Genomic DNA, 14,537 nt, shown 5'->3' on the forward strand with positions numbered 1-14,537 from the left:
CAGATTATGCTAAGTGAAGCTAGCCAATCCCTAAAAAACAAATGCCAAATGTCTTCTTTGATATAAGGGAGAGTAACTAAGACCAGAGTAGGGACGAAGAGCATGAGAAGACGATAACATTAAACAGAGATGAGAGGTGGGAGGGAAAGGGAGAGAAAAGGGAAATTGCATGGAAATGGAAGGAGACCCGTCAGGGATTATACAGAAAAGACATACAAGAAGGAAATGGGAAGGGGGAAAAAGGGAAAAATAGGAATACGAAAGGGGGAGGAAATGAAGGTGCAGTGAGAGGGGGTAGAGCGAGAAGGAGGGGAGGGAGGGGAGGGGATGGGGGAAAGTAGAGGATAGGAAAGGTAGCAGAACACGACAGTCACTAGTATGGCAATATGTAAATCAATGGATGTGTAATTGATGTGATTCTGCAATCTGTATATGGGCTAAAAATGGGAGTTCATAACCCACTTGAAGCAAAGTGTGAAAGATGTTATATCAAGAACTATGTAATGTTTTGAACAACCAACAATAAAAAAAAAATAAAAATAAAAATAAATAAAAAATAAAAAAAAAGACACTATGAGGGCTTCATGTTACTGCGATCTGCCTTCCAGATGTTCAAAGTCCTACAAAAGCTGCACAACAAAAGCACAAGTCTTCCTTAATCATCCCCACAAACCAAAGCTAACATTACTATAAACACGAACTTTCTTGTTGATTATTGAAATAAACATCTGACTTTTGAATATTAAAAAAAAAAGAAAATAAGTTCAGCAATGTGACTTACACCATATTTTTAGCCTTTATATGAACCCAAGAGGGAATAATTGAAGTTTTTTTAATCAATTAGATCTATGAGAACATAAGAAGATCTTAAAAGTAAGATGAAGCAGTTTCGTAGATTAATGAGGTCACTACATAATGAGGAGATGTGTCTCAAACATTGAGTAGATGGTATTCATATTCATGGTGAAAATTTTGGGCCTGGGAAGACAATGGAACAAAAATAACATGTTCTTTTGAGCATGTTTAAGTATAAATCAATAAATACTTTATTGAAATTGAAAACATTTTTCCCTGGTATATTACATATAAATGCATGCAGTAAACTCGTCTTTACATTTTAATTTATGTAATTTTTACTAATACACTGCTTCAAGATACTAAAAATGATCAACCCGGTTCATTTATGTTTGAGATCACCAAAATATATCACCATTTTTGATTGATTCAAAATGCTTGTTGACTGTTTTACAGAAGAATATTTTTATTTTATTTAAAAATTATTTTAAAAGAAATAAAATGTCTATATTTAGGCATCCAAATGGGACCCAGAACAATAGCACAAGATGGCCAGTCTTCAAAAGCACTGAACAAAAGTACCTAAGCTTGAACACAGGATCTCCAAGTGTGCACACTAAACTACGTGCTCAGCAATGCCGATTCTGGACACTGTTTTTTCCCAAAGTCTTGGAAATGACAGGTATTTGTGTGTTTGTTATCATTTGGTTAAATAATAGATTGCAACTGTATAAATGAGAAGAGGTCTACTATTTGAGGCATTGTTCATTTAATAATGTTAATATTCAATATTATGACTTTATAGCTACTTGATTCCAATGAGTCCATAATTTTAATAACATTTTTTTCAGCAACTTTAGGCATATGTTTTGAGCACTAACTATATGAGTAGTACTTTAGTAGTATTTTAGTTGTTAAATAAATAAATCAAAAATAACTTTCCTCCTGGAGAAGTATAAAATTTAAATTGGGCCCTACTTACTCAGCCATCTTCATGGAATGAATTAATGAATATATGAATAAATACATAAAATAAACAACGTATAGAATTAAAAAGTATGTACTAAAAATAGGTAAAATTAATTTGTTAAATAGAATCTGTGGGATGAAAGAGCTCCAAAATTTACATATTTAAAAACATAATCAAAATATTTTAAGGAATCTAAGATTGAAAGTATTTAAGAACATACACACATGTGTAAATTACATAATATTATAAACAAATGTGGTTAACTAATCTTCAGGGTGTAATTGATCAAAACTATATAAGGAAATACTATAAAAATCAGTTCTGATTATCATTAATTCAATATTCATTACTGAGAAAATATTTTAATTAGCTTGAGTGATCAGACGTATATCATCCTACTTTGATGTCTCTGAGAAGAATGAAATTCATATTCAATTCATTGCCAAGTTTTAAAATACCCAGTCATTAATAATTCATGTTGTTCCTCAAGTCCATTTTTAAATTTTACTTTTCAAATAAAGGCAATTGACTTTCAATCAGCTGACCTATTGCTGCTGAGTTCCATCATTCTGATTGTCATGGTTGTCTGTAATTTTCAGACTATACAAATAGGATGTCGCAACACAGTATGTTTTTATTTTCTTGTTTAGAGATTTTAGGGGTTAGTTTCAGACAAATATGAACATCTTAGAGATGCACTGGATTGTTTAATATGCCTTTTGATTATCAGACATTACTCATCAACATTATGATTGTGTACTCCATCTGTTTAGGATATGTTTCTTACATACCAGTGCTCTGTGTATCGCCCAATGTTGTGTGACATAATATATACCCAGAGATGGGTCTCTGCCTCCCTTGGCAAAGCAACAGTGCAGTCCTTGCGTCCTCCACATGTGAATAACAATGAGGTAACCCATTTAATCTGCCAAGAGACCCAAACAGATACTATTTAACATATCACAGACTACATATTCATCTTTATTTAAAATATTTTGAATGAGTGCATCCTAATTTGAAGGAAAATAAGTGAGGGGAGAGGGCAATGGTGATTTTAAATGACTCATTTATTATATGAAAAACTGAATCCTTTTCATCACAAGTTGTCTATGGTAATTTATTTGTTGATAAAATAAAACTTAAATACTAGAAAACATTGAAAACAGGCTTCAAAAATCTCTCTGTCAATATACTAATCTGCTACAAAACAGGTTGAATAAACACATTCCAATATTTTGGACCAGCTGCTGCTGCTTGCAGTAATGCTGGACAATGTCAGAGCTTGAGCCCCACTGAGCTCTATAGAAATACCTGACTTGCTCTGGGCTAGTACCACACTAAGGTTAGATCCAAGGTGGCTTAAAAAATAATTTTGTATTTAAGCACCATTTTTCTTCTAAAAATTTCCTCCCCCAAAACACTTTTCATATTAAATATATGAATTTGTAAGTTGTAAACTAAATATATGTCATGATTATAGTAACATCAACAATAGATTCATTAATTAAAAATCATTACATTTAAACAAACAAAACCAATTTGAAGTTACATGCTTTAGGTTTCATAAATAAACAATGTACGGAGATTAAAAAGTTTAAGAACACATGTTCTTGCCATCTCTTATTTTTTCCAGCCACAAAACTTCAAATATTTTCATATTTAATTTTTTGAAAATTAGTGTCAATATGATAGCTGAAGGACTTAGCTATTTTTTAAGGTAGCCCTACAAATAAATGAAAATTTCAGAAGATAACTACTGACTGGTTTTCTTAAAAGCAGAAATGTTTACTTCACGTAATACCAGAAGCTCACTAAACTTTATAAGTACTACTTCGGTGATAGTTTACATTTGAGCAATAAGTGTTCTCAAATAGACTGACTCTTAGAACTTGTTTAAACACATGAATTCTAGCAATTCACTTCCAGGCTATACTTCAGTCCATGTCTTGGAGCTTTTGCATGCACCTGTAAAAAATAAAGTTACAGTATTTGTTTCCAATTCTATCAAATTCTGCTTTTCACTATATCTCATGCTTATCTGAATAAAGAAAGGTAAGTGGAGAAAGTACCCATTATTTGTTCTCAATGATATTGTCTTTTCCATTAAAAATGAAAGAGTAAATTTATTTAAAGTAAGAAGTTATTTAGAAAAATATTACATATAATGGTTTTTCCATTGGCCTTTGAATAAATCACGGGATATTGTTGCTTGCTAAAATTAAAGAACACCAAATAAAAAATTGAAGAGGTCATATATCTTTTGGATTGGTTACTTTGTAGTTATTTACTTCTATTTGCAAATCAATAAGCAAGACTGACAACCAAAAATGAGAGCAGACAGGTGATTTGGAGATAAAAAATCAAACTGATTTTATTGTATTAATATGTCTGAATTCTCCACTCATCATTAACAGTAAATCAAAACAAAGACAAAGGTGTTGAGTAACTTATAATGAAATCAACTTAATTGTACAAGAAGTTTTCACAATGCCGAACCTGAATTTAAAGTAGTTCATTCTATCATCTCATCCCACATTAAAACTAAAATAGGAAATCTAATACATTTGTGAGCTACTACATAAAAATATGAATTCCCTGATAATTTTTATAACTAGTCCATGATAGGGAAATAAATATAAGATGGGGGATGAAATAAATTTTAATGAACTCTCGAATACATAAATTATGGTGTTTTAATTATCATACTTGGCACAATTCAATGTCAATTTCGTGTCTTCTTCTAACTTACCTCCAGTAAAAATTTAGATCAATTGATCAAACTGTATTTTAATTCTCTCCTTCTGTGATCTGAATGTCTGTGTCCTTCTAAAAATCATATGCTGAAATCTTACCCCACCATGTGGTGGTATTACAAGGTTCAACCTTTGGTAGGTGATGAGGTTATGAGAGTACAGATTTCATCATGGGATTAATGCCCTTATAAGAAAGGTCTGAGAGAACTTCTCTGTTGCTACACAGGAGGGACACATGATAAGACAGTCATCTATGAAAGACGAAACACGACTACACCAGACTTCAAATCTGTGGGTGCCTTAATCATGTTCTTAGAACTGTGAAAAGTATCTTTCTGTTGTGCACAGGCCACCCAATGTGTGTCATTTCATAATAGAAGAACAAATGAGCTAAAACAACTTCTAATGTCTCTGATTTAAATAAATTGACTAAGTTCTGCTGACAAGTTGCTTAATCACTTTTATTAACAAAACAAAACAAAACAAAAACCCTTATCATTATTATTCTTCTCATAAGGGAAAAATAACATTTTTCTCAAATAATACAAAATATGGGCAAAACAAAGGTTACAAAAATGTGAATTAAACAAATTATGTTCATATGTATATGAAATTACTTTTTCTTATTATTATTCTCCCATTGCTATTCCTTTCTCTTTATCTTCTATCTTGTCAAACAAAAAAAATTGATCCTCTTATACTCCCCAAAACCCACACACATAGAGCAGGTTGTCTCTGTTTTATATTTTAGAAAATATTTTGTGCCATTTTAAATAATTTTAGTTAAATTACTCATCTAAATGAAATTGTAAAAAATGAAACAATCTCATTTAATTCTAGGCATAATAAGAAAGTTAAAAATAATAACAAATTAATAGAACGTATTTATCAAGACATATACATGAATATATAAAAAAACTTTAAAATACATTTATATTTATGTATATGAACTCATTACACTTGTAATGTATTATTATGCCTTAGATATTCATACTAAAATTGCTATCATAAATATAAAGGATCACTCTTTTTCTAAGAAATCTTCAGGTAAAATCATAAATTTATTTATGCACTTATTGTCATAAATATTCAGATTCTCTGTGTTTATTTTTCAATTAAACAGTTATATTTCAGGAAACAAAAACTGCATTATCTATTATTTTTATAGTACATAAAAACAATCCATAATCTCGCAGAATTTAGTTTTATTAATGTAAGCCTAGTCATTGACTCTTTTTTTTTTTTTTTTTTTTGGTACTAGGGATTGAACTCAGGAGCGCTTGACCACTGAGCCATATCCCCAGCCCTATTTTTTTATTTTTATTTACAGACAGGGTCTCACTGAGTTGCTTAGTGCCTCAGCATCACTGAGGCTGGCTTTGAACTTGGGATCCTCCTGTCTCAGCCTCTTGAGCTGCTGGGAATACAGGCGTGTGCCACTGCGCCCAGCCCATTCACTCTTCTCTGGATTTTTGAAGAGGAGCTTTGCCTTCAGAGTATAAAATGTACTTCTATCTATATTAGGAGATCAATGTGTTGTCAAATTACACATTGGTATGAGTAATGCTTATATAGTCCCCTCCTCAAAATATTACTAAATTAGCATTTTTGTTAAGATAGATGTTTTTTTGGGGGTGGTAGGTGCACTGGTGAGTGGACAATATTACTTTTGAAATTGACATTAAAAAGTAGAAAATAATTTCTAAACAATTAAACAGGTGTACGGAGTTTGATTGGACTATCTTTCCTAGGTAGTTAACACTTCACTAATTACTGAGCATTTTCTAGAGCATGTTATGACACGTATAACAAAATATCTGGTAGAAATATGATTTCTCTTTTTTTCTATTTTTTCATCAGTTAATTTGATAAATTTTTACAGAGCTTATTGTCTGCTGCTGTGTCCTAGGAATTGCACTATCAGTTAGAGCTACACAAATAAAAATGATAGAGTTTGCTCACTCACAGTAAAGTGGTAGAGTCAGGGTGCATGATCATGGAAAGCTTTTAAGAGAAGATACCTGCACTGAATCTTAATCCCAAGGATAAGTGGAGAGAAGCCAGATAAGCAGGGACCAGAGATGAAGCGTCTCGTGTGTCATGCAAAGGAATTTAAATTCTATCTTAAGTAAAGCCATTTAGTAATTTTAAATGGAATTCTGACATGTTCTGGTTATTAATTCCTGAAAGTGTTAGATTTCATGGCATGCAAGTTTTTCTACCTAGTCTACTTAGAGTTTCTGGAAGTATTATATGGCATCGACATAATAATTTCACTTCTGAGGCAATACTGTATATCCAAATAGCTGCTTTTATTTGCTTGATTGCATCAAGGATATATTAGCTTCTCTTATATTCATTTATACTTTATATTTTATTTATATTTGTTTTATTCTTTAAAACTTACCATGAAAGTGCTTTTTCCTGTTTTAGTATGACAAATTAAATTTACCTCTAAATGGAAATTTGTATTCAAGGAACAATGGAGATGAGTTAAATTCTACAATTTAATTCTACAATTTATTGTTCTTAACATGTATTTAATATTTCCATAGTGCTTTTAGTTCCTATGTTTCACTGTGATACTCCTTTGTTTAACAATCATTGGAATTTTTACTTTCATTAGTAGTGAAGATTTTTAATCTTATTTCTGAATAATCATTTACTTATTTAAGATTTTGACCTTGATTAATTTCTTGTGTTATTCATATGGCCCTTATTTTTTCTTTTATTTATATTTCTGCCATATATTTGTTCTTGATCTTTTACTTTTTACTTTTCTATATTACTTTATTTTGCATGTCATTTAAATGACATAAGTTGAAGATAATTAGTAAATAGTATTGCTCTATTTTTTATATTACAAATGAGAAGATATTTGTCCATACTTACATTATATCAAAATTGTATGGAATGAATAAAGAGGACATCACATTCTGCATAAAAACTGGGGAAGTCCTATCAACTGATCTGTACTTCTTCATAAAAGTTAATTAAATTTAATATATTTTGGTGATCATTCCATTGTTTCTAGTGCCCAAAAATATAAAGTATTACCACTAGAGAGACAAAATAATAATAATAATAATAATAATAATAATAATAATAATAATAATACTCTTCAAGTTAGAATTCTTTCTAAAGAAGTTGAAAGAGGATTCCAAGAATTAACTTATTTGAAGACAATTTCACTTCAATATTAAATGATATGAGTAATGCTTATATAGCCCCCTCAAAATATTACTAAATTAGCATTTTGTTAAGACAACATAAGTTTTTTGGGGGGTTGGGGGTTTCATGGTGACTGGTGAGTAGACAATATTACTTTTGTAATTGACATTAAAAAATAGAAAATAATTTCTAAACAATTAAACAGGTGTAGGGATGTTAATCAATATTAATATGGTGTTAATCAATATTTTAATTTGATTGCTAACCATTCACTTGTTTTCGATGTTCTATATTTCCTTTCATTTCTTAGTCATTCAAATTTTATTAACTTTTTTCTTTCTAACAAAGAATATTGGTACACATACAACATATTACTATAATTAGCATACTTATGGACTTTCAGTTATGACTGGTTATGATGAGAAATATTATAAAACAAGATTAATTTTCTACGATTACTATATTCAGACAAAATTTATTTTGATGGCTTTCAGTTATACTTCTAGTTTAAACCCTGTATTTTGATCAATATAGGAAACCCATTTTTTTAAGCAGTGTCACTCTGTTCTAAGATATAATTGTATTGAGATTAACTTTAGATCAAATATGATTTACTGTAATGGTCTTTCCTCTCTCAAATTTTAAATAAATGAATAATTTTGAAAAAATTGTAATCCTTAACTGTGACATTTCTCCGTACTCAAGTTAAGTGGTTTTGTCACTGGTTATCACTGATATTGAAAATAATGGAGACATTGTCCCATGACTAGATTTTTATGTTCTTAGGAATAAACAAGCTAGTATAAATTGAGAAGAAATAAGATAAAAGAACAAAAGGAAGGGAAGATGGGAAAGGAGAAAAAACTTTAATTTTGGTTTGGGATACAGTCCTCAAAACCTTCATTTTCTTATCATTAACTTCTTTTGGATTTTGCTGGAAAATAATTAAATGTTTCATATTTTATTGTTTCAGTCAACACTATTTTTAAAGTCAAAACAAAAATTCCTCAGGTTTACACAGCATTTGTGCACTAAAAAGTTTTTCAAAACACTAAAATGTATAGATATTTAATTATGAAACATAATGATTATGAAACAACTTTACATTTACATTTACATGAATCGCTAGATTTGGGACCATTCCACAAATAAGAAAAGGAAGTCAGATCCAGGATCTTTTCTGTAATTATTAAAATTCATGTCCTAATGCTAAATTACCAATAACTTTTTTACATAAAATTTTTATTAGTTTTTAACTTTATAGAGTCCTCATTTTGTCAGTAACATTTAAAATAGCATGTAATTATCATTAAAGGAGAATAAAAGGGGATTATTTGGTATGATATTTAAAATCCTTTTTTTCACATTTAATGTGTTTTTGACCCTTTAGGAAAGTTCTATTATTAACAAAAAAAATATATATATATATATAGTGTTTGATCTTTGAAAGGCTATTTTTATATAACAGTGGGACATTTTATATAAATTCTCAAATATTTGTCCAATGTCCAAGCATTATAAATACTCCAAACCTAAATATATCTTAAAATACAAACGAAATTTAATGGATATTCAAATGTTTTATACATTTTGATTTTCATGCAGACTGAAAATGGATCATTGAATTGTTTTCTCCAAATTAATTTCTTACAAAATTACAATTAATTTCAAAGTTTTTAAACTGAAAAGTATATATTTTTTTTTGTTTTTTCTGTTTATTGTGGGTTGTTCAAAACATTACAAATTTCTTGACATATCATATTCGACACTTTGATTCAAGTGGGTTATGAACTCCCACCTTCACCCCATACACAGATTGAAAAGTATATATTAAAATAAATTGTCAGTTCCTATTTTCAGCATTCTTGAAATTACTTAAAATTTTCTTTTCAGTTTAATGACTATGACTCAGCATCTTAAACATTTAAGAATGAAGATAATCACAAATGTATAAAATGCTTATATAACTTAAACCACATTACAGTTCTGTCTACTTATATCAGAAACATTTTGAGTTTTTAATTTTCACGTATATTAATATACTTTCAAATAAATCAGGATTTTGAGGTTCTTGATATTCATAAAACTTTTTTTGGTTTATTGCCTCATTTTATTTCTGGCCAAACACTCCTTTCTCCAGACACATATGAATACTTTGTGAACTGCTTGAAAAGAGATTTGTGTTATCTTTCTATTTTACAAAGAAATTAATAAACTGCTTTCACACAGTAGGCAGCTAGAACAACAGCTAAACATTGTTTGGAATTTAAATAAAATGTAATATGTGTAATGATAACCTCAGAGTTCTCTTTATGCATTGATAAACACTCATGTGTAAGCATTTTACCAACAATAATGTTCTGCTATATAATTACATATTTTAAAAATGCTTTACATGATATTTTTGTTATTTTGAAAAGGATTAATGAAAGCGAATCTACATATCTTCTCAGAGGCTAAAGAAACATGTTAGGTAATTTGACATAGTATTATATATGAACCCATTTCTTCATTTTATTTATTTTTACATTTTATAGAAATTTTACATATGTGTTATTTATATTTTCACATATGCATTAAAATTGTATTAAAAATTTATCAGGTAGAGATAGAAGCTGATATTAAATAATGAATAAAGAATTGCTATGTGGTGTACTTGGAGAAAATGGCATCTATAATCAAAATTATTTTTCAATTAATGTAAGCAGATTAAAATTTAGATTAATGCAACTTATTCCATGTTCTACAGGAAATATTGATGAAGCAGAACAAGAGTGGAAAGCAGGATTCCATCGCTGGAACAATTACATGATGGACTGGAAAAATCAATTTAACGATTACACCAGCAAGAAAGAGAGCTGTATGGGTCTCTAATTAATAGATTTACCCTTTAGAGAATGTGCATTTTCCTCTAGATGAAGGTAAAATATCAGTAGCTCTCTACACATCTTCGAAGAAAGCTATTATATAGCTGAAACAAAACTGCCAGAAGGGTAATATTGATCCCTCACATCTTTCACTTAGTATTTTACCTAGCATTTCAAAACCCAAATGGTTAGACCACGTTTAATTAAATTTCACAATATGAAGTTTGACAATTAATTATATGCGTATTAAAATGATGTGCTGCTTTAATCTTTATTTTCTGAATAACTAAGTGTTTTTCCCCAAAATGTATTTTGTTTTTAGTGGCATATATATTTTCATTATTATTCTTAAAAAAACAATCTTTTTAAAATGAATAAAATCTTGAAACACTGGATGCTATAATTTACAGTGTTATTTCTTCTAATCAGTTGGCAAGATTAATGCCAATGTGAGATATTAAAACAAGCACAGACAATAATTCCCCTCTTTTTTGTTTTACAAAGGCAAAAGAGAATCCTAAAACGAGAGGCTAAGCATATTGGAAGTAACGATCATAAAATCAAAATGTTGCCATCAAGAGACAAAATCAAGGAGTCTCTTTATAAAGCAAGAACAAACTAACTTATGTCCAAGATGGGAGGAGGATTGGTTCATGGGATCATTCCATGTGTTTAGGACTTGTCCTGCACATATTAACGATGGGTCCCTAATTACCCATCTCACAGATGTGCTCTTAAAGTGCCTTTAATGGTGATGATCAAACATAATCCTGTTTCATCAATCAGAGGATTTTACATCAAAAGACTTAAGTGACTAAAAAAAATACTAGAATCCTGGAAAAATGGCCTCCAAAACCATGATTTTGGTGTATAAGAGAAAGCCTGATAATTCAACTACCTTTTGTGTGATTGTTCCTTATGAGAATCAGGAAGGAAATATAAAACAAAAATGTCCACTTACTGTATAACATATATGATATCAAATCCAACCTGGGTTTTGTCACAACTATCTTTAATGTAACATGAACTCTGAGTGACTCTTTGGGTGATGGCCATTAAAAGGGCAATTTAGATGCAGATTCTAAATCAGGAACTCCAAAGATAAAGTGGTGCATGAAGATACAGAAATTCTTGTCTCTGATTTCTCCTTGGAGGTTTATATTTCAACTGGCTCATGATGAAAAATTTTGGTAAGTTGAAATATCAACATTTTGTAAAGTCCTTTTTCTAGCATATACACAGACTCATGGGAACTATCACTTAATCTTGGTACATGTCTTAAAAACTGATAATTATACATAAATCTGTAACAGAGCAAATATAGTAAATCCAATTAGTGTCAGGACATTAGCTTGATCAATTATTTACATAATGGAAAACATATTTTATGGTTTAGTATTCAAAATACTTATAAGGACTAAGGTAACAAGTCTTATACCTTAAAAGAAACAAAATTATAACTAGTTTTCATTTTCTAAAAATTGGTTATGGAATATTTTCTGAAAAAAGAGTATAATTGTAAAAGTAAACTAATTTCTGGCCAATTTGAAAATAAATTTCATGAATAAATCTTAACATAATTTCAGCTGTGACATGTTTTGCCAAGTATTCTAATAAATGTAACCTTCTGCATATTGCTGAATAGGGTAATAAACTCAACAGTGAGTGAAATTTCTCTTTCATAGGGAGTTTGGTTTAAAATGAAGGTGTGCAGGAAAAAAAAAGAAACAGCTTTTGTTGGATCTTCCTAATGTAAAACAAACTGGAAGCACTATCAACCCTCTGACTATGGAAAAGTAAAGCAAAAACGTCAGATTTAAACACACACACACACACACACACACACACACACACACACATTTCTACAAACAGGAGTTTATTGGTATTCAGCACATGATGATATTAAAGAAATTCACTAAGTGATCTCATGCAGGACACAATCAGAGTATGAGACAGAGTGTATGATGGTCATATGATAGTTATCTAATTAAGCATCAAAATAAAATGTAAAATAATGTAAAATATATTTTACAAATATAATATGTATCATTTATGCATATGTAATAATAAAAATAGTTAACATATATAACATATTAGAGGTGGTTGTGATAAAACACAAGAATTTTTTTCTATTTCCAAGTAATGCTATAATTGGAAATTTCTTTTTTTACAAATTGAAAGATGGAGACATTAAATCAATCATATTGTTAGTAATTGAGTGAAAAATACTGTTAAGCAAATATGGAGAGGCATTAGAAGTTTTTAGGGCAAAGAATGATAAAAGCTCTATACTGCCATGCCTCAAATCTACCACTAACATCTAAATGTGATCATCTACAAATCATATTTTTTGGAAATAAAGAGAGAAATCTCCTTTTACAATAAGCCGAAGCTTCTCTAAATTAGCTTACCTTGTTCTTTCTTATCTTTATTTGAAATTTCACCATGAATGAAAGGTGAGATGTAAAGGCAAGAGAACTGGTATAATAGTTTTACCAGCTGACCCTAATAAAAATAGCTATGCATAGACAACACAGAAACTCATACGTAATCAAAAGAAGGCTGATTTTTCCTCTAAACATTGCCCATTTTCTTAGGTTAATTTAATTTCTTTTGATTACCCTACTGGTGAACAAAACTGAATTTTCAAGGCAATTAGCTGTCAATGCTCTGCTATCATGAGAGTCATTTCTGGATGCTCACTTAATGATTGCTTGTACAATGCTTCCACAGTGTGCTCCATGCTTATTGATTGAGTAAATGATTCAAGATAAGAGGCAACAGAGTTGAATTCTACTATATGAGAAGTCAATAGCACTGTGAATCTTTGGGGAACCAGAAGGAAACATGAAAAACAAAGGACTAGGAGGGGACAGGGGAAGACACAACATTGTAGCCGCCTCAAACCGAATTTATCAAAATGTGCCATTCAGACTTGAGGATCTCAATGTAAAAGAATAGATTAGTTAGGGAATTGTAGATATATTCAATGAATCAGAATTTCACATAGACACGTGGAGAATTTAGCTCAATGATTCCCAAACTTCAACCTTAACCATGCATTAGAATCCTTTGTATAACTTTGGTCTAAAACACACTAGGCCAATTGAATTAGAATTTCTGAGAATGAAGCCTAGAAATTAGTACTTTCAAAAGTTTCCCTGGTGGTTCTGACTTATTTCTCTATGATAGCACTATTTATCTTGATATATTTGAGGTCAGTGCTTTTTCTAAGAAAGAAGTCCTAGATGAATAGTTTCAAAACTTTGTTATATATTTGAATTAGCTGAGAGGAAATTAAAAATTCCAAGAGACATGCCACTCCCCATACTAATTAAATTACAATGGGAAAGGGGGTGACAAGTATCTGAATTTTTTAGAGATCCCTGAATAGTTTAAATGTGTGACAAAGTTTGGAAACCCATGCCCATCCTAGATGGTTAATTTAAAGTTCTGGAGGAATTTTCATATTATAGTACTCACAAGATTGTAAAATCTGCAATTTTAGGTGAGAAAGAAATGCACTTATTACAAGTAATTAATTATAACAGCAATTGCTGAAAGTGCACACTCTTGTCCTAAGACCTAGACACTAGTAAGTTATCTTTTCAGGATATCATTTTTTTCCCAATAATGATATGCTTTGGAGAAAGGTGTATTTAAAAATTAAGAAATATTAAATTTTATGTGCATATACAATATTTTATGGTGGTTTATATAATAACAATCATTGTAAAAGATCATGGTTTACTTTGAGCTAATCTGGAATTTGCTCACTTGATTATAATCAATGACATTAATTCAGATTTAAGATAAATAATTATAATTTTTATACTATGTTCCAGTGTATTTCTAATGTAAAAAGTGTTAACTATCCTATGAACGCTCACAATTATAGGTAAACCTTCTTTCCAGTATCATAAAAAGATGTTCTTTATATTAATTACCTAATGATTGTTGAACTAAGTAGGTGAATGCTAA

The 14,537-nt window shown here is 30.0% G+C and overlaps 1 protein-coding gene across 2 annotated transcripts in view; it reads left to right on the top strand.

The window, feature by feature from the left end:
• Bche (butyrylcholinesterase) overlaps positions 1 to 12,136 on the top strand; it is a 71,216-nt gene extending 59,080 nt beyond the window's left edge. For both annotated transcript variants that reach the window (XM_015494298.2, XM_048814367.1), the window contains 2 exons: positions 1,311 to 1,477; positions 10,439 to 12,136. In XM_015494298.2, coding sequence (XP_015349784.1) covers positions 1,311 to 1,477; positions 10,439 to 10,563 — 292 coding nt within the window. In that variant the 3' untranslated portion in view covers positions 10,564 to 12,136. The remainder of the gene's footprint in view (positions 1 to 1,310; positions 1,478 to 10,438) is intronic.
• Positions 12,137 to 14,537: the final 2,401 nt, after the last annotated feature.

The sequence above is a fragment of the Marmota marmota genome, unplaced genomic scaffold, assembly GCF_001458135.2.
Source record: "Marmota marmota marmota unplaced genomic scaffold, marMar, whole genome shotgun sequence".
NCBI classification, from domain to species: Eukaryota; Metazoa; Chordata; class Mammalia; order Rodentia; family Sciuridae; genus Marmota; species Marmota marmota.